At 39.0% G+C, this 22,052-nt stretch overlaps 1 protein-coding gene across 7 annotated transcripts in view; it reads right to left on the bottom strand.

Annotated features, from left to right (window-relative positions):
• Slc22a30 (solute carrier family 22, member 30) overlaps positions 1–22,052 on the bottom strand; it is a 69,741-nt gene that overhangs the window by 38,011 nt on the left and 9,678 nt on the right. For 6 of the 7 annotated variants that reach the window (XR_877676.1, XM_006527135.1, XM_006527137.2 and 3 more), the window contains 2 exons: positions 13,269–13,423; positions 13,011–13,179 (listed from right to left, as the gene is read on the bottom strand). Coding sequence is in view for 6 of the 7 variants with exons in the window: in XM_006527135.1 (XP_006527198.1) it covers positions 13,011–13,179; positions 13,269–13,423 (324 nt within the window). In the remaining variant the exon portion in view is untranslated. Of the gene's footprint in view, positions 1–12,818; positions 12,879–13,010; positions 13,180–13,268; positions 13,424–22,052 lie in introns of those variants that run through there. The other variant, XM_006527138.2, reaches the window with a different exon arrangement.

Consider the following 22,052-nt stretch of genomic DNA (forward strand, 5'->3'; position numbering starts at 1 on the left):
AATTCTCCCAATTAATGTATGATTGATCCATAAATTGTGGAGGCTTATGACAGGGCAGAAGGATAGGAAGGAAGGGCTTAGAATCAAGTGAGTGGTCTCAAGAGAGACCAGAAGGGAGGAAAGGAAAAACAGAAAGAGGAGAAAGTTTCCATCTTACAGAATGAACCAAGTGCATGTGGCCAAGAGAAGTTCACCCAGAGGACAGGCAGATAGAGTAGAAGCCAGAGAGACATTAGATTGGCAAGTGATTGACATTTGGGTGAGTTCTAACATGTGGAAGGATTACAATAGCTCATAACCTGCCCAGCATAGTGCCTTACTAATAAATTGTCCAAAGTTACAGGAGGAGGAGGACCCCTGCTGTGCACACATGCTGGCAGAGCAATCCCAGTGCTGCTAAAATACACTAGCACCCAGGGCTAAATAGACACTGGACTCCCCTACTCCTGATAGACACAGATGAAATGCAGCTCACAGTTAATTATGTTCAGAGCACATGGGTGGTTGCATAGTACTGCCATGCCAGCAGAGCTAGCTTACAGGGACTGTGAAATACAACAGAGCCAAGATTGGCATGCAACCTGGCTATAGACTGGCTCAGCTGACCAATTTCAGAACTTGCACTTCCAAAACAACTGTGCTAAGATTTAAAGCATGTCATACATGTGGCAGGCTTAAAGCACAGCCCATTTGAAATAGTCACCAACTTCCCAGAGATGGGGGAGGTCACAAGTGCTGACTCAGCCCAACAAAGCAACATGACACAGTACCACAGAACTCAGATGTCCTCAAGCTGGTTTTTCGAGTTGAAAGAAATTTCCACCCCTCCATGTGTGCAAAAGGATTAGGACAAGGCATTCCACTGGAGTTTCCTGAACTGAACACCAGAAGGAGACAGAGTACATACAAAAGGAATCCAAATACAAAAAAACTTCAGAGAAGATAAAAATTCTGTTTTTATGTTTAAAGGGAAAGAATTGGATATAAAATTCCATTCATATATATATATATATATATATATATATATATATATATATATATATCCTCATTCTTATCCTCATAATCATGCTACCTTCCTGTGTCATCTCGAAGAAGAGGGCTAAAGAAACAGGAAAAGTATGAAGGATGGACACAAGCCTTCATGGAAAATCTTCATAAATTTACAAATGGGAATGATAAAAAATGCTAAGATAACTAAAAGATAAGAAAAAGAAAAAGGTGAAATATGGAGACAAGCATTAGAAGAGATGTTTCATAAATTTGTAAATCAAAAGAAGGAATATACTAAGATATATGAAAGACAAGTGTACTGGCTGGTTTTATGTGTCAACTTGACACAGGCTGGAGTTATCACAGAGAAAGGAGCTTTGGTTCGGGAAGTGCCTCCATGAGATCCAGCTGGGGGCATTTTCTCAATTAGTGATCAAGCAGGGAAGGCCCCTTGTGGGTGGTACCATCTCTGGGATGGTTCTATAAGAAAGCAAGCTAAGCAAGCCATGGGGAAGCAAGCCAGTAAAGAACATCCCTTCATAGCCTCTGCATCAGCTCCTGCTTCCTGACCTGCTTGAGTTCCAGTTGTGACTTCCTTTGGTGGTAAACAGCAATGTGGAAGTGTAAGCTGAATAAACCTTTTCCTCCCCAACTTGCTTCTTAGTCATGATGTTTGTACAGGAATAGAAACCCTAAGTAAGACAACAATAGAAGAAGAAAAATGAAATATAGAGGCAAGCATTAGAGAATAAATTAAGGAAATTTATAAATCAGACCAAGGAAAATGCTAAGACATCAAACATAAAACAAATGGAAAGAGATAATATATGAAAACAAACATTAGAGGAGGGAATTAAAGAAATTTATAATTAGAAAGAGAAAATGCTAAAATATTAGAGATACAAGACAGAGGGGGTATGAAAATGGACACAAACCCTAGATGGAAATTTTGAAAAATTAACAAATAAAGTTGAAAGTGACTCTAAGATAGAGAGAGAAGAAATGAGGCCAGAATCTAATGCACCACCTATTATAAAACTCAAAAGACTCAGCTAAAGGGTGTTGGGAAAAAGCGAGTAGCTTATCTGGATAGATTACATGTCATCAGACTCAAAAATGAAAAAGAAGCCATAACAACAGAAACTGAGAAAATTCAAAAAACCATTAGAACATACTAAAAAAGCATATACTCTATAAAACTAGGATATCTAGATTAAATAGATAATTTCCTGCACAGATACTACGAAGCAAAGTTAAATCACAATGAAGTAACCAATCTAAACAGTCCCATGACCACTAAGGAAACAGAGCAGTCATCAAAAATCTCTCAACCAAAAAAAGCCCAGGGAGAGATGGTTTTAGTACAGAATTCTACCAGACTTTCAAAGAAGAGATAATACAAATACTCCTCAAACTATATCACAAAAATAGAAACAGAATGAAAACTACCTAATTCATTCTATAAAGTGAAAAGATACTCTGATACCTAAACCACAAAAAGACTCAGCAAAGAAAGAAAACTTCACCAACCTTAATTTTGAATATTGATGCAAAAATAGTCTATAAATATCTCACAAACTGAATCCAGACACACATCAAAGCCATCATTGACGACAATCAAGTAGGTTTCATCCCAGGGATGCAGGAATGGTTTAATATATGAAAATCTGTCAACATAATACACTATATAAACAAACTCAATGAAAAAAGGCACATGATCCTCTCATCAGATGTTGAAAAGGCCTTTGAAAAAATACAAAACCCCTCATATTAAAAGCCTTGGAGAGGACAAGAATTCCTGGCATACAACTAAATATAATAAAAGAAATATATAGCACTATTGACAGCCAACGTCAAATTAAGAGGAGAGGAACTAGAAGCAATCCCACTAAAATCCAGGAAAAGACAAGGTTCCCCATTATCTCCCTATCTTTTGAATATAGTACTCAAAATCCTAGCCAGAGCAATTAGACAAAGGAGAACAAGGGGAAACAAATTAGAAAGGAAGAAGTCAAAGTATCACTATTTGCAGATTATATGACAGTATACATAATCCACCCCCAAAATTCCAACAGAGAATCCCTACAGCTGATAAACAACTTCAGCACAATGGCAGGATATAAAATTAACTCAAACAAATCTGTCACCTTCCTTTACACAAATGATAAACAGGCTGAGAAAGAAATCAGGGAAACAACACCATTCACAACAGCCACAGATACTCTCAAATATCTTGGAGGAACCCTGACCAAGAAAGGGAAATATCTGCATGACAAGAATTTCTAATCTTTAGGAAAAGAAATCAAAGAAGACCTCAGAAGATGGAAAGGTCTCCCATACTCATGGAATGGTAGGGTTAACAAAGTGAAAGCAGCCATCTTACCAAAAGCAATCTGCAGATTCAATGCAATCCCCATCAAAATTCCAACACAATTCTTCACAGACATGAAAAGAGCAATTCTTGACTTCATATCAAAAAACAAACAAGCAAACAAACAAAACAGGATAACCAAAACAATTCTCAGCAATAAAAGAACTTCTGGGGAATCACCATCCCTAACCTCAAGCTGTACTACAAAACAGTAGTGATTTTAAAACGCACAGTATTGGTACAAAAACAGACAGGTTGATCAATGGAATAGAATTGAAGACCCAAAAGTAAACCCACATACCTATGGACACTTGATCATTGACAAAGGAGACAAAAACATACAGTGGAAAAAAAGAAAATGTCTTCAATAACTGGTGCTGGTCTAATTGGCAGTTTGCATGTAGGAGAATAAAAATGGATCCATATTTACCACTCTGCACAAAAATCAAGTCCAAGTGGATCAAGGACCTCAACATAAAACTAGATACACTGGATCTAATAGAAGAGTAAGTGGGAAAGAGCCTCAAACTCATTGACACATGGGAAAGTTTCCTGAACAGAACACCAATGGCTCAGGCTCTAAGATCAACAGTTGATAAATGAGACATGATCCAGTACAAGGGAGTGCCAGGGCCAAGAAGTGGGAGAGGGTGGGAAGGGAAGCAGGGAGGAGGGAGGGTATAGGGAATATTCAGGATAGCATTTGAAATGTATATAAAGAAAATATCTAATAAACATACTGAAAAGCTTCTGTAAGGCAAAAGACACCATCAATAGGATAAATCAGCAACTAGATGGAACTAGAAAATGTTGGGAAAAAAATTCACTAACCGTACATCTGATAGAGTGCTAATATCCAAGGTATGTAAAGAATGCAGGAAGGTAACCTCCAAAAAATCAAACAACCTGAATAAAAACTGGGATACAGAGCTAAACAAGAAAATTCACAACAAAAGATTCTATAAATGGTTGGGAAGCACTTAAAGTGTGGGAAGCCGTTGCAGCGTGGCAGTTACAGAATGGCAGTTGCAGAGTGGCAGTGACTGCTGGCCACCACACATACATAGGCAGTAAAGGTTCTTTTGCCAAGATGAGGTTTTGAGAATTGACCAAAGTTAACCAATCAGATGAGAGAGAACACCTCTCCTAGGCCTATATAAGCAGCACCAGTCCTGGGCTTGGAGTCACTTCGCCTCTACAATCAAGCTCTCTCAATAAAGGTGTGTGGAAGGATTCTGTTGCAGTGTCGTTCTTCCTGGCCAGTCGAGCACGTGCAAGATTAAAGAAATGTTCAATGTCCTTAGTCATCAGAGAAATGCAAATCAAAATAACCCTGAGATTTCACCTCATACAAAACAGAATAACTAAGATCAAAAACTCAAGTGACAGCACATGCTGGCGAGGATGTGGAGAAAGAAGAAAACTCCTGCATTGCTGGTGGAATCGAAGGCTGGTAAACCACTCTGGAAATCAATCTGGAGTTTCCTCAGAAAATTGGAAATAGTTCTACTTGAAGATACAGCTATACCACTCTTGGGCATACACCCAAAAGATGCCCCACCATACCCCAAGGACACCTGCTCCTCTATGTTTATAGCAGCCTTATTTTCAATAGCCAGAAGTTGGAAACAACCCAGATGTCCCTCAATGGAAGAATGGATACAGAAAATTTGGTTCATTCATGCAATGGGATACTATTCAGCTATTTAAAATGAGGACATTATGAATACTGCAGGCAAGTGGATGGAACTAGAAAATATCATCCTGAGTAAGGTAACTCAGACCCAAAAAGACATACTTGGTATGAATTCAGTGATTGGTGGATATTAGCTAAAAGTGCAGGGTACTGAGGATAAAATCCACAGACAGAAGTGTAACAACTTGAAAGGCCCAAGTGGGGATGTTTCAATTCCACTGAGAAGGGGGAAGAAAATAACCAAGGGAGACAGAGGTAGGCAGGGACCTTGGTGGGAAAAGGGAAGGAGGAAAGGGAAACAGCACCAGGTTTGGTGGGGAGGAGCTCAGAGGGCCGAGAGAATGAATTGAAATAAGTAGCCCTAAGAGTGGGATGTGTGGGGATCCTCTAGAAGTAACAGAGACCCAGGTGGAGAGAGACTCTAAGGAATCAATGGGCATGACCTTAGTAAAAATTCCCAACAATGGGGAGAGATAACTCAAGAGTCCACCTCCAGTAGACAGACAGGGCCTCAAGAAGAGGGACAGTGTTACCAACCCACAGTCAAAATACCTGACCCTGAATTGTTTCTGTCTAAAAGAACTGCAGGGACAAAAATGGAGAAGAGACTGAAGGAAAGGTAGTACAATGACTGGCCCAACTTGGGATCTATCTTATGGGAGGGCACCAAGGCCTGACACTATTACTGAAGTTACGATATACTTACAGAAGGGAGCCTGGTATGGCTGAAGGGGAGAGTGACCCCATCTGAAAGCCAGTAGTCTCTACTGACTCAGATCCCTGGGAACTCCCAGAATACTGGCCCACCAACCAGGAGGATACATGGGCTGCTCTGAGAACCCTGGCACAAATATAGCAGAGATCTGCCTGGTCGGTCGTTAGTGATAGAAGATATGATGAATCCTTGAGAAAACTTTAGGCCCCAGGGAAGGGGGAACTTGGGTAGTGGGGGAGCACCCTCTAGGAGGCAAGTGGGAGAAGGGATGGGATGAGCAATGCGGGATGGAGGACTTGGGGGCAGGCAATGATTTGTGTGTTAAGTTTAAGAAAGATTTAGCTGAGATTTTGGTTAGAGACTTTTTGTTAATGTCTAAGCCAGTTTTAGGGCTGTTCCCACGTGGAGAGATCAGCAATTCATGTTACCTCTCCTGTTTGGTCTTCTAGAATTTCTCTTTCCTGTCTGTAGCAAAGATCTTTAGGTGACATTTGCCAATCATATCTGATCCATATTACTCAAGAAGGCATCCAAAGCCTTATCTCCTTTCCTGTCAATACAAATACAGAGCTTCTCTCCCAAAAGAGCATGTCTTTGGTTCAGAAACCCAAAATCAATTGGTTCAATTTAGCCACCTCCTTTTTTGTAGGACCTGACCTCTTTCACTGAGGATTAGTAATAGCAGTAATACCACCAGACTTATAACAACATTCATTTTGATAATTAAAACAACTCAATGCAATTAAAACAATTTTAAATAATTGTTATTATCTGTTGATATAGGTTTTCTCTTTATCTCCATGTATTTGTTTCCTACATTTGAGATCAAGGCCTGAATTTCTTTATTTTTCCATGTATACTTAAGAGCACTTGAAGCAGTTACCACTATTTCTCCCTTCTATCTTTAAAACAGTGCCATTTTCCTTTGTTCTTCCCTTCTAAGGAGATTGGTATCTGTGGATATATAACTGTATCCCCTTTGTCTTTATATGTCTTGGATTAGCATCCTTTCCTTTGTATTTAAATTCAATTAAATCCCCTTCTATTTTCCCTATGAACCTAATCTCAGGCTAATTTATGAATGAATGCCAAGCTAGGCTATCCCAGAATTCCCCTGTTCCAAGAATCTGGTTGCTTGTGAAGCCAGTCCAAAGGAAGAAAGGGAACAAAAAATGGAGCAGAGATTGAAGGAAGGGCCATCCAGGGACTGCCCAACCTGGGAATCCATCCTGTCTGCAGACACCAGACCATAGAGTGTTGTTATGGTCAAGAGGCACTTTCTGACAGGAACCTGGTGTGGGTGTTCCTCAGGAGGTCTGGCCAGCAATTGACAAATGCAGATGTGGATGCTTAGAGCCACCCATCTACTGAGCTCAGGAATCCCATGGGGAAGCTGGCAGTAGGACCAAAAGAGTGGAGGGGGATTGCAATCCCATAGGAAGAACATTGGCTAGCCAGACCAGTGCTCCCAGAGACTAGACCACTAACCAAGAAGTGTACAGGGAGGGATTCATGACTCCAGACACATATGTAGCAGAGGATAGCCTTGTCTGACAGCAATGGGAGGGGAGGGCCTTGGTCCTGTGGAGGTTTGATGCCCCAGCATAGGGGAATGCTATAGTAGTAGGGTGGGAGAGGGTAGGTGGGTGAGGGAGCACCCTCATAAAGGAAAGGGTAGGGGAAGGGAGTGGATGTGGGATGATGGGGGGGGGGAGTTGTGGATGGGTAACTAGGTAGTGGGATATCATTTGATATGTAAACTAATGGAATGATTAATAATAATAATAAAAAGACAAAAATGAAATAAAATAATGAATCTGGGTGGTGGTTCACTGCCTGCCTAAATGGTCTGTGTTCCCAAATAAAAGACTCACATGAGTGCGGACTACAGAAGCGACACAGTTTCTGGGACAGGCAGAAGCTACACAGCTTCTGGGACAGACCCCTTTTCAGGTTCCAGATATCCAGGCACCTTCCCCACCAGAGGAAAGGTGTCTGCCCAGGAGGACTCTGTCAGAGCAGGTGGGGAAGTCATCTTGGGTCCCGGATCCCTCAGAGACTAGTTTGCTCAAGTGAGAGTGTGGACTACAGAAGTGACACAGCTTCTGGGACAGGCCCGGTTTGGGGCATTTATCTTCAGCCAGGAGGCAGGTCTGAATGCCAGATATCTGTGCACCTTCCCTGCAAGAGGAGAGCTTACCTGCAGAGAGTAGTCTGACCACTGAGACTCAGGAGAGAACTAGACTTCCAGTTCTGCTGACAGAGGCTAACAGAATCACAGGAGGAACAAGCATCAACCAGAGACAACTATAACAACTAACTCCAGAGATTACCAGATGTCGAAAGGCAAACATAAGAATCTTACTACCAGAAACCAAGACCGCTCATCATCATCAGAATCCAGCACTCCCTCCTCAGCCAGTACTGGATACCCCAACACACCCGAAAACCAAGACTCGGATTTAAAATCATATCTAATGATGCTGGTTGAGGACATCAAGAAAGACTTTAATAACTCACTTAAAGAAATACAGGAGAACACTGCTAAAAAGGTAAAAGTCTTTAAAGAAATACAGGAAAACACAACCAAACAGGTGATGGATTTGAACAAAACCATACAAGACCTAAAAAGGGAAGTAGAAACAATAAAGAAAACCCAAAGTGAGACAACGCTGGAGATAGAAAACCTAAGAAAGAATTCTGGAACCATAGATGTGAGCATCAGCAACAGAATACAAGAGATGAAAGAGAGAATGTCAGATGCAGAAGATTCGATAGAGTACATGGACACAACAATCAAAGAAAATACAAAATGCAAAAAGATCCTAACTCAAAACATCCAGGAAATCCAAGACACAATGAGAAGAACAAGCCTACAGATAATAGGTATAGATGAGAATGAAGATTTCCAACTTAAAGGGCCAGCAAGTATTTTCAACAAAATTATAGAAGAAAACTCCCCAAACCTAAAGAAAGAGATGCCCATGAACATACAAAAAGTCTACAGAACTCCAAATTGACTGGACCAGAAAAGAAATTCCTCCTGACACATAAGAAACAGAACAACAAATGCACTAAATAAAGATGGAATATTAAAAAGCAGTAAGGGGAAAAGGTCAAGTAACATATAAAGACATGGCTATTAGAATTACACCAGACTTCTCACCAGAGACTATGAAAGCCAGAAGATGCTGGACAGAAGTTATGCAGACCCTAAGAAAAAACAAATGCCAGCCCAGGCTACTATACCCAGCAAAACTCTCAATTACCATATATGGAGAAACCAAAGTATTCCATGATAAAACCAAATTCACACAATATCTTTCCATGAATCCAGACCTTCAAAGGATAGTAAAGGGAAAACACAAACACAAGGACAGAAACTAGAAACTAGAAAAAGCAAGAAAGTAATCCTTCAACAAACTTAAAAGAAGACAGCTGCAAGAACAGAATTCCAATTTTAACAACAATTACTTTTCTTTAAATACTCTTAACATCAATGGACTCAATTCCCCAATAAAAAGACAATGACTGACAGACTGGCTACATAAAAAGGACCCAACATTTTGTTGCTTACAGGAAAACTACCTCAGGGAAAAGGGCAGACACTACATAAGAGTAAAAGGCTGGAAAACAATTTTCCAAGCAAATGGTCCAAAGAAACAAGCTGGAGTAGAAATTCTTATATCGAATAAAATTGACTTCCAACCCAAAGTTATCAAAAAAGACAAGGAGGGGCACTTCATACTCATCAAAGGTAAAATCTATAATCCCAGCACTCGGGAGCCAGAGGCAGGCGGATTTCTGAGTTTGAGGCCAGTCTGGTCTACAAAGTGAGCTCCAGGACAGCCATGGCTATACAGAGAAAAAAAAAAGGTAAAATCTACCAAGATGAACTCTCAATTCTGAATATCTATGCTCCAAATACAAGGGCAGCCACATTCATTAAAGAAACTTTAGTAAAGCTCAAAGCACACATTGCACCTCACACAATAATAGTGGGAGACTTCAACAACACACTCTCACCAATGGACAGATCCTGGAAACAGAAACTAAACTGAGACACATGGACACTAACAGAAGTTATGGAACAAAGGGATTTAATTGATATCTACAGAACTTTTATCCTAAAACAAAATGATTTTCCTTCTTCTCAGTGCCACATGGTACCTCCTCCAAAACTGACCATATGATTGGTCACAAAAACAGGCCTCAACAGATACAAAAATATTGAAATTATCCCACAAACCCTATCTGATCACCACAGACTAAGGCTGATCTTCAATAACAACATAAATAATAGAAAGTCAACATTCACACGGAAACTGAACAACACTCTACTCAATGATTCCTTGGTCAAGGATGAAATAAAGAAAGAAATTAAAGACTTTTTAGAGTTTAATGAAAATGAAGCCACAACATACCCAAATTTGAGGGACACAATGAAGGCAGTCCTAAGAGGAAAATTCATAGCCCTGAGTACCTCCAAAAACAAACTAGAAAAAGCACACACTAGCCGCCTAACAGCACACCTAGAAGCTCTAGAACTAAAGGAATCAAATTCACCCAAGAATAGTAGATGGCAGAAAATAATCAAACTCTGGGCTGAAATCAACCAAGTGGGAAAAAAGAACTACTCAAAGAATCAACCAAAACAGGAGCTGTTCTTTGAGAAAAATCAACAAGATAGATAACAAGCCAGATTAACTAGAGGGCACAGGGGCAGTATCCTAATTAACAAAATCAAAAATGAAAAAGGAGACATAACAACAGAACCTGAGGAAATCCAAAACATCATCAGATCCTACTACAAAAGGCTATATTCAACAAAACTAGAAACCCTGGATGAAATGGACAACTTCCTAGACAGATACCACGTACCAAAGTCAAATCAGGATCAGATTAACCATCTAAACAGTCCCATTTCTCCTACAGAAATAGAAGCGGTCATCAATAGTCTCTCAAAAAAGACCCGGGACCAGATGGGTTTAGTGGGGAGTTCTATCAGACCTTCAAGACCTAATTCCAACTCTCCTAAAACATTTCCACAAAATATAAAGAGAAGGCACTCTACTCAATTCATTCTATGAAGCCACAATTACTCTGATACCTAAACCACACAAAGATCCAACAAAGGAAGAGAACTTCAGACCAATTTCCCTTATGAATATCGATGCAAAAATACTCAATAAAATCCTCACAAACGGAATCCAAGAACACATCAAAACGATCATCCATCATGACAAAGTAGGCTTCATTCCAGGGATGCAGGGATAATTTCACATACAGAAATCCATCAGCATAATCCACTATATAAACAAACTCAAAGACAAAAACCACATGATCATCTTGTGAGATGCTGAGAAAGCATTTGACAAAATCCAACACCCATTCATGATAAAAGTTTGAAAAGATCAGGAATTCAAGGCCCATACCTAAACATAATAAAAGCAATCTATAGCAAACCAGTAGGCAACATCAAACTACATGGAGAGAAACTCAAAGAAATCCCACTAAAATCAGGGACTAGACAAGGGTCTCTCTTTCTCTCTACCTATTCAATATAGTACTTGAAGTTCTAGCCAGAGCAATTCAACCACAAAAATGAGACAAGGGGATACATATTGGAAAGGAAGAAGTCAAAATATCACTATTTGCAGATGATATAATAGTATATATAAGTAACCCCAAAAATTCCACCAGAGAACTCCTAAACCTGATAAACAGCTTCAGTGCAGTAGCTAGATATAAAATTAACTCAAATAAATCAATGGCCTTTATCTACACAAATGATAAATGGGCTGAGAAAGAAATTAGGGAAACAACAACATTCACGATAGTCACAAATAATATAAAATACCTTGGTGTGACTCTAAGGAAGTAAAAGATTGTATAAGAACTTCAAGTCTTTGAAGAAAGAAATTCAAGAAGATCTCAGAAGATGGAAAGATCTCCCATGCTCATGGATTGGCAGGATTAATATAGTAAAAATGGCTATCCTGCCAAAAGCAATCTACAGATTCAATGCAGTCCCGATCGAAATTCCAACTCAATTATTCACTCAGATAGAAAGGGCAAAAGGATTAATGATGGACATGTCTTCTGGGCCTTCTCACTGTGGAGGATTAGGTTTTTAAAGAATAGCTGCTCTAGCATTGCAAATAAATAAGCATAATATATGCATATTATACATATACGTGTACATATATATCTATGTATATATACATATATATGAGATTTATTAGAATGGTTTACAGGCTGCAATCAAACTAATCCAACAATGACTAGCTGTGAATGGAAAGTCCAAGAATCTAGTAGTTGGTCAGTTCCACAAAGCTGGTCTTCTGTATACTCTGAAATCCCAAAGAAATAGGTCCCATTTCCAGGAATGCTAGCAATATGAGCACAAGCAGACAAAAAGCAAAAGCTTTCTTCTTCCATGTCCTTTTGTAGGTTTATAGCAGAAAGTATGGCCCAGATTAAGTGTCTTCTTGCCTCAAGATCCAAATAAAAAATATGTGTTTTCCTATTTCAAAGGTCTGGACTAGAAGTAGATTCACCTACTTAAAACCTAGCAAAAACTACCTCTCACAGGTGTGCTTTTCATTTATTAATTTTAATTTATTATAGATATAGTCAAGTAGACAACCAAGAATAGCTACCACATAAAGGCAGAAAGAAAAAAAAAATAGGAAGATATTCAGGCTGCCTTCACTGCTACTCTCATTTTGTTTTGATTTGTTTTGTTTTGTTTTGTTTTGTTTTTCCTACCAAAGAAACTTAAACTCTGCATAAAAGAACTTAACTAATAAACAGTGTATATTTTTCTACTAGAATAACATATTCAATATGTTCAATATACTTACTTTAGTATTAAATGTTTATTCATAATATGAACTTATTTAGATGTCATACATTTCATCTACTTAATTAGTGAAATACAGAATTTGCAGTTAAACACAACTTTTGTATAAGAAGCGAATCCTTCAATGTACCAGTAACTTTTGTCACACTTGTGTATGATTTTATAAAATTATTTAATGTTTACCTCAAGTTTAGGCAGAATTCAGTTCCCTCAGTCTTATCTGACAGTGGTTCTTGTCCTCCTGTCCCATAATTACAAAGAGAAGCACACACTATTAGGTGTAGACTAAAGAGAAATGCATTTCTTTTGTCCTTATACCTGTTCATTATTGTCACAGAATTCCATAACACAGAATAGGAAAGGAAGCTCATACCTTGTGAGTATAAGGAAGAAGAATATTGGCACAGACATTGCTAGCTGGAGGTGACGCCAGATTCTAAATAGAAAAGCCAGGCCTGCCAATATCATGTATCCGATACTAGCAGCACAAGATGTAAGCACTGCCACCATGCCTAGGAATTTAGGGCTTGTCCATTCTAACACTGAAAGAAAAAGATACATTGACTTGAAAGGGATTTGAGGGTCAAGACCTAAGTTTGAGCAAGGGCCCATTTCAAACTCTTTGACTTACTGAGCAAGTGACTATTTACTGATATGGGTTCCACAGACATTCCTGCCAGGAATCGAAGTAAGCAGTAGATGAAGAAGGAGGGAGCAAAAGCTACACAGGTTTCAGTGATGGCAAATTGTAATAAAGCACATGTTAAAATGAACTTCCTCCCAAACCTGAAAAAAAGAAAAAAAATTAGATTAGAGGAACAATTCGGTTTGCTTGAAACTTCAAAGCAGATATAATTATAAATAATAAGGAATTATAAATAATAGAGGCTGCATGAACAAGAGATTTTTTTCATTTTTATAAATAAATACATTGTTAAACAATATTTTTCTCAATTCCTTACCAGCAATTTGACTATCTCATGCCATATGATAAAATACTATGTTGATATTATAGCATATCATAAAGATACCATAACACATAATATACTTAGCATATTTATTACTGATTTGTTTCATTGATATGACAAGATACTTGTTAAAAGCTACTTAAGGTAGAAGAAGTATTTTGGTAGAGTACCAACAGATACAAAATAAATAAATCGTGGTAATTGTTCAGTATGTGCATAAGATAAATGACTCAGACAGAGAATGAACTAGTAAATGGAGATCATACCAGACCTCACATAGGTATTTCTCACAATATGTACACAAGCAACTCAATTCCTTCAAGCAAACTCCATTACCAAATGTTCTGTGTCCTCCCAAAACACCTTAATTAGCTAAAGTACAAAATATTCAAACACATGAAATTTTGGTGGACACATAAGCATAGTACAAAATACATACAGTACTTATAAAATTAGGTACCTAAGCGAGCACTTGGAATTTTAGTACGGCTACAGTAACATCTTAGTAATAGTTAATCTGTGCCTTTGTAAAAGCTACGTTTCCTGAATATGAATCTATTGACATTGAAATTTCTATGCCACTTTGTAGTACAAGCTATAAGACAGTCATGATGCAGGGCAAGAGACTTCTAGAAATTTTCAGAGAAATGAGCAACACAGAGAATGAATAAACACAAAGGAAGACAGATTTAGCACAGGAAAACAAAATTCTGAGTTTCTCAGAATACTAGAAATGCAATACTTTCTGTCAAATTGAACAAATCATTTGTATAGAATTTATAGGAGCAGCTGTGCTAACAAATGGGAACTAGCAAACATAAGTGTTATTTGCATCTCTCACCATCTTAGTCACATCATAACTTGAATTATACACTTCATATCATAAGTACTGCAGTTGTTTGAATATGCTTGGACCATGGAAAGTAGCACAATTAGGAGGTGTGGGCTTGTTGAAATATATGTGGCCTTTTTGGAAAGTGTATTTATAAATGCACTTTCTGTGGGGGTGAGCTTTGAGGTTTCAATGCTCAATATCTTCCCAGTGTGGAAGGAAGCCTTCTCCTGGCTACCTGCAGAATACATTCTCTTTCTGCCTGCCTTTGGATCAAGATACAGAACTTCCAGTTCTTTCTCCAGCACCATGTCTACCTGAACAGTGCCATGCTTCCTGCTATGATGATGAAGGACTGAATGTCTGAAACAGCAAGGCAGTCAAAATTAAATTTATAAGAATTTCCATGGACATGGTGTCTCTTCACAGCAATAAAACTCTAAGACCGACATTGTACCAGGAGTCGTGTATTGCTGTGACAGGCCTGACCATGTTTTTGTTGAGAGGAATGTGGATTTGGACATTTTGGAATTTGGAAATCAGTGGTATGCTTTAACTCAAAATGGGCCTAGTAGGAATATGGAAGATGTTGTCGCTAAGAGTGATTAGAACCCTGGCTCAAGAGGTTTCAGAGGACAATAATGTTAGTCTGTTGCCCAGAGAGTGTTTTGTAATATTTTAGGGGGAAATGTGGTTGCTTTTCACCCTGGTTCAGAGTCTGACTGAGGCTAAGGAAAGGAGATTTAGAGTCATTGCATTAGCAAAGGAAATCTCAAAAGACCCTAGAATAATTTCTGTTATCTGGTTACTTGATTTCAAACTTATGAAGAGCATTTAGATAAAAAATACACGAGCCGAGAAAGAAAAAATACAAAATGTATGGTACAAGAAAGTGATCTGTGTTCAAGAAGATAAAGAGATTAAAGGATGTGGGACCTCAGGGGACAACCCCATCCAGCTAAGCATATTGTTTATGTGTTTGTGATTGAACAAGGCACTATTAGCAGGTATGGCCTTCCTGAAGTAGTTGTGGCCTTGTTGAAGGAAGTATGCCACTGTTGGTATAGGCTTTGAGGTCTCAATGCTAAGATCTACCCAGTTTGAAAGAGAGTCTCCTCTGGCTGCCTGCAGCAGACAATATCCTTCTGCCTGCCTTTGGAACAAGATATAGAATTCTCATCTCCTTCTCTAGCATCAGGTCTGCCTATACACTGGCCTGCTTCCTGCCATGATGATAATGTACTGAACCTCTGAAACTGTAAGCCAGTCACAATTAAATGCCCTGTGTTGCAGATAGCCCTGGGGCTAATTACATTTGATATTAATTCCATTCGCCTGTGAGGGGCTAATGAGTCAAGGAATTACTGACAAGGAATGAGTCAGAACTCAGGTGATTTTTTTGTAAACCTTCTTCCCACCTAAATTTGTAAAATAAAAGCTAGAGCCAGTGATTGGGTGGAGAAACAATGGAGCTGAATGATTTTGGAGAGGAGGAGAGAGATATGCCATGAAGGAAGAGGAAGAAGGAAAATGGAACAGAAGCACTGGCCTGGAGAAACCCCAAGTTATAAGGGGTCTCATAGATGGGGAAGATGGTAGTGTAGTGGTAGATCTGCCTAATCTAGGCACACAGCTTTTATTCACATTAATTGAGTTGTGTTTTCAGTGCTGGAGCATATTTGGGTTGGAGTTTTACCATAACAAATTGGTGCCCAACATATTGATTTGAACTCAACTAACCTGAGATAAAAATTCACTGCCCCCAATCCCTGATTAGGGCTGAGGCAGTCATATAGACTGCAGCACAGTGGATAGGAAGCTTACTGGGTTTGAGGGGCTCACAGAGAATGACAGAGAAGCATCTATGCCCAAGAGAGCCTTTCTGTGTTCGCTTCCCTGTATACTTCCCTCCCCAACCTGCCTCCCCAACCCCTAAACAGGGACACAGACAACGTGCATCTTTCTACACTCAGCTCCTCCCTGTGAATAAAGGAAACAAAGGTACATAAGGCTCTGGACCAGGTAATTCATTGATATAAAGAGAGAAATATAACCTTTTGATACTTAAAGATGGGAAACTTCACCTGCAGTTCAGAACTAGATAGGAATATTAGTCACTGACTCCAAGTAGAGAGATCAGTGTTAATAACCTACTATGAACATGTATTAAATAATAGAAGTCTTGGCTTCAGCTAGAGAGCATAACAGATAGATATTATACTGGGTATTATTAAATAAGTGTCTGTGACTCCAGGTAGAGAGCACAACAGATAGATGGTATAACAGGATGGCTGCTCTAGGCAGAGAGCTTAACAATTAAAAACTATCTGCTTCCTATAGGCAGATATTACTGGAAGTTTGAATCAATTGCTTTAAAGATGGTATAAAGATATTGCTCTGTCAGAGACCATCCCGTGAGAAAGCGAGCCCTTCACAATCTCCCTGACAGGCCAAATGGCCTCGTGCTAGAAACTGGTTATCACTCCCTCCTTCCTATTCCCTTCCTGGCACCTGAGGCTGTAAAAGCTGAATTATAGTCCCCTCTTCCCTATCTCTTCCTGACTCTCATGACTTCTAAGGACATGAGCTACACCTGAGCCCAGACTGACACCCCAAAGCTGTTAAGGAGGATCTATGTTCCGGAGATAAGATGCAGAGTACCCGCCGCCTGGTGCCTGACTTTGGCCCTCATGTTAGCAGATGCCCGCTTCTTTCTTTGTAAAATTTCCCCTCAACCCCTCCCTATTCCCCACAGTGTATGCTTTAAAACAAGGCACCTCAGCATAATAAATGAAGACCTTGACAACTTTGCTTGGTCTTCGGCTTTTCTTCCCCTTCCTCCCATTTTCTTCCAGGTTTGTGGTCCCCCTCACACCCACGAATAACTGAATCCCATGGGATGGGATAAGTGGCGCCCAACATGAGGGTGAGGTTTGGATCATATTTCCTTCCAGTGGAGGTTCCTGGGAAGTTCGTTGAGACCCCACGAATTTAGAAGTAGTGAAGGACCGCTTCTGCTGCTCATGGGAGTAAGAAGTCTTCGGTGAGTTGATTCATCTCCACTCCACGAAATGGAATATAAGCTATCTGAAGAGGCAGCTTTCCTTAAAGGCTTAAAGATAGTAACCAGGGAAAGAGGAGTTAGAGTTAAATAGAAAGATTTGATGAACTTTTTAATTTTCATAGACCAGGTATGTCCATGGTTTGTTATAGATGAAGCAGAGATACATTGTAAAAAATGGTGAAAGGTAAGTATAGATTAAAATGATAAATTAGCTAATGAGAGTCCTGATGCGGTCCCTGCAACCATCTTTTCTTATTGAGGAGTAACTATCAGAAGCTATCACTGTGACTCCTCTTCCTTCTCTGGCAGAATTCCCAGAAGAAGGAGATAAAGAATTAGAGTCTGAACATGAGAGAGAGAAAATAAGTTTCAGAAAAGCAGTTATCCCCTGTTTGGGATCTTTTAGCAAAAAAGAAAGAAAATGAAAATAAGCTATTTCAGAGATCTCCTAGGGACAGAAGGAAAACGGGAGACGTCCTGCTTCCTCTCTGGCTCTTATGGAGATATTCTTAGCTCTGGTTAGTATATCTGAGTCCCTTTGAGAAATCAACTTCTATTCCCTGTCTGTCTATTGTCTGGTTTTGGTGCACTAAATGGTCCATATGTCTGTCTATTTATGTTTGCTTTTGCTTTGTTCTTTGAATGATTGTTGTTCTGTGTTTCATGTTGAAAAATATAAATGGTTAAAACTTTATCTGCTGGCTGTCCATCCTTTGATTTAGTTTAACTTGTTTAAAAAGCAGTCTCAATTTGCACAGCAGAAACTGATAAGTTACGCTGCACTGTGGCTGGGAGTCAAGTACAACTGGAAAAGCCCTGCTGAGAGCCAATTGCAAATGGAGCTCTTAAAGGGGCAGGCAGCCTTTTGCTTGTAACAGAAAGTTAGCTTAAAATTGGGAACTCCGGGTTGGAGTCATTCTAAACAACATGAAGGAACCCAAGAAAACAGGTCTTTAAGGATACTTCAAAATAGGGATAATCTTTGGGCCAGGACTCTGGCAGAGTGTTCAGATTGAGAAAAGTTTGCGTTTGGGTTGAAGCTGAGCTCGGAGGGGAGCAGCCTCAGCGAGGCTTGTGTGGCACTACTTTTGTTTTGCAAACCGTGACTAGGGAAACCTGGGACTTCACTTCTCCCTTCCTTCCTTTTAGCTAAAAGAGCCTTGTTGCAGACCTAACCAGGTGTTGTTCTAAATAAGGTTTAAATTCAAAGTTTATAAAAGGTCAATCAGGCTGCAATTTGACTTGACTACTTTATATAAAGTTATAGTGTACAGAGTTCGCTTATATGTATAAGTGTCTGTTCCTTATTCCAAACAGCCATTAATTTGGTTATTACAGAATATTGATGTTTGATCTATTGCATACCATCATTTTTAATAAAATTGATAGTCATTATCTTAAGATAAGTTAAATAATGTTTTTATGCATGCTTCTATATCTTTTATAAATTTATGCATGCATGCATCCAATTTACTGTGTTTAAAAACAGCCCTTCTATGGGAGAAAAGTATGTGTAAATTAGATCACACACTTATTCTTTTGAATTTTCTCCGGTTTCAGCCCAGATAATTAAATTGTGTGCTGTAGATCGAGTTTTAAAATGTTGAACAATCAAACTTTAAGTTGTATATTAATAGTCATTATTATATCTCAGAGCTTACAATTGCTTAGAATTGTTCATCCCTCAGATGCTATTAATTCTCAAGATTGCAATTGCTTATGCAACTTATAAGAAAAAATACTGTTCCTTTCAGAAGACTGTTTTAGGACAGTTAAGAAATTGTCCTGGGTTGCCTGAAAAAGACTCCCAGGATTTGCTTTTGTGTTATAGAGGTTTACATAAAGCTTTAACTGATAAAGATTACAGATAGCTCCTGAAAAGATACAAACTCAGGACCCTTATAATTTTTTAGATTTTAGACTTACTAATCAAGCTGTTTTTCCCTAGCAGCTAGTTATTCGCAGAGACAATTTAATTTAATTTTCTCTTATTTCTGATTAATAAATAAATAAATTATACACATGTAACTATAATAACTTTTCAAACATTCTAGTTACAATCTCTCTTCAAGAGAAACAATTGAAAGTATAATTAGTAACTGTCCATGTTATATTAAAATTGACTATAACAGTCAAGTATTTGAGATGTTTTGTCAACAATTTAATAATTCTCAAAGACGACATATTATCGAACTTTAAAAACTCTATCTTCTTAAAAACAAAAAAGGGGAGAAATTATACCCCCGTGCACATTATTTAAATCATACTTTTATTTTTAAGAATTTTGAAATTTAGATGTCAAAGAACTTAATAAATGCCTTATAGTATCTTAAAACTAGACATAATCCTGTCTAGGTGAGATTAAAAGGATCCACTTATTGACACATGGCATGAGCCTGAGCAGAAAGTTATTATGGGGAAAAGGGGGGCGGTGTTTCTGGGGTTTTTTTTTCCACAGAATGCTACAGAAGCATGCTAGCTTCCAAAATGATTCGTGTGACAGACTAACCTGTGAGTTCATGAGTGCCCTGGCAGTGATGACAAGAAAACTGTGTTGAGCACACAGAGAAAGAGGAATCAGGGAGAGCAGCCACTTGCAAACAAGATGAAGAAACTTTCTATCTCCGCCATGGGCTACAGCAAGGAGAGCTGACCTGGTGTCAATTTGAGGACAATTATAAATGATGACCTGTGAGGCAAAGGAACTGCTACAATGTATTTAACAAGATTTCATCAGAGACACTGTTTTTGGCCATTCAGGCCAACTCCCCTATAGCTGTGAAAGCTTGTGTACCTCACATATAGGCTATATTGTTAGATAATTTTAAGAGTTAAGATCACCAATCTTGACAAGTCTTTTCACATTCATTGTAATTGTTGTCAATTAACAAATTGTGTAGATCCTAATTTAGATAAGGAATCTGATGTTATGATTTTGTTAAAAGAGACCTGCTTATGTTTTGCTGCCTGTTAGAGTTAGGAAATGATCCTTGGTTTAAAAATCCGAGAATGCAAACTTGGAAAAGGTCAAATGAGCAATTTTAAGACATACTGTTTTAATTGTAATTTTAACTTCAATATATACCACAGCTTTAGATCAACAGCTGCATACTGCTCATTTTGTTAATGATATGCATAAGAATATTAACAACTTATTCTAGATAAAAAATTGGAGGCAAAGGTTAATGTCTTAGAAGTAGTGGTCTTAACAATAAGACAGGATATAACAAATATTAAGGCTACAAAAACAGAAATTTCAGATATTAGAGGAGTGTTGTTTTTATTCTGACAAGACTGGCTTAGTTCAAGATAGCATAGACAAAGTTAGAGCTAGTTTAGAAGAGAGAAAACACAACAAAGAGAAACAAGAATATTGGTATAAAAATTGGTTTTCCACTTCTCCTTGGCTCACTACCTTACTTCCCACTCTTTTGGGACCTTTCATGGGTATTTTACTGCTTTTGTCTTTTGGCCCCTAGGCCTTTAGAAAATTAATCAGTTTTGTTAAGTCACAGATTGAAGCTGGTTTAAGTAAGCAGGTTGCAGTCCACTACCATCAGCTGGATATCCAGGACTCAGACTAAGAAGATCCTCCTCCCACTAAGGCAGAAAAAGCGACTTGTCTCCAATTTTCCACCCTTGCTACTAATGCAGGGTCCCCTTGGTTCCTCAGGCTTTGGAGATAATAGGGACGAGAAGGGGTGACCTCCATCTCCTAATATAGCTTAAGAGCCACAAATTGTGGTGTTACAATTGATACAATTCTTGTAGAGGTCTTGCTGAATCTGAGGTTGACAATTCTCCTTTGGGAGCTGCAGAAAATTCAGAACTGTGCATGCTGGTTCGTGATAATACGAATCCAGTATGGGCCCAGCCTGGGTCCAAGCTAAGCATTGCAGGGGAAGGTCCAAATAGACCATTTCTGAGTTCCCTGAGAGACACACCTGGTTTGGATGGAGGTTGGTATCTAGTTTCATTTACAAATAAAAAATTTTTCTAAGGCTCTGCCTCCCTTACCCAAAAGATACCAAGAGCCACAAGTGTGGGTCGTGACAGCACCCACGGGAGGAATCGGGTCAATGTCCCCCCAGCCATGGTTAATACCTACTCATCCAAGGATGAGAAAATCATTTGATCACCTCAGTTAAGTGTGGACTTATCAAATTTAATTCAGAAGGGGGAGATGTCAGAGACCATCCCGTGAGAAATCGAGGCCTTCAAAATCTCCCTGACAGGCCAAATGGCCTCGTGCTAGGAGCTGGTTATCACTCCCTCCTCACTATTCCCTTCCTGGCACCTGAGGCTGTAAAAGCTGAATTATAGTCCTCTCTTCCCTGTCTCTTCCTGACTCTCATGACTTCCAAGAACATAAGTTATGCCTGAGCCTGGCCTGACACCCCAAGGCTGTTAAGGAGGATCTATGTTCCGGAGATAAGATGCAGAGTACCCGCTGCCTGGTGCCTGACTTTGGCCCTCATGTCAGCAGATGCCCTCTTCTGTGTTCTTTGTAAAATTCCCCCTCGACCACTCCCTATTCCCTGCAATGTATGC

Source organism: Mus musculus, chromosome 19 (genome assembly GCF_000001635.26).
Source record: "Mus musculus strain C57BL/6J chromosome 19, GRCm38.p6 C57BL/6J".
NCBI lineage: Eukaryota > Metazoa > Chordata > Mammalia > Rodentia > Muridae > Mus > Mus musculus.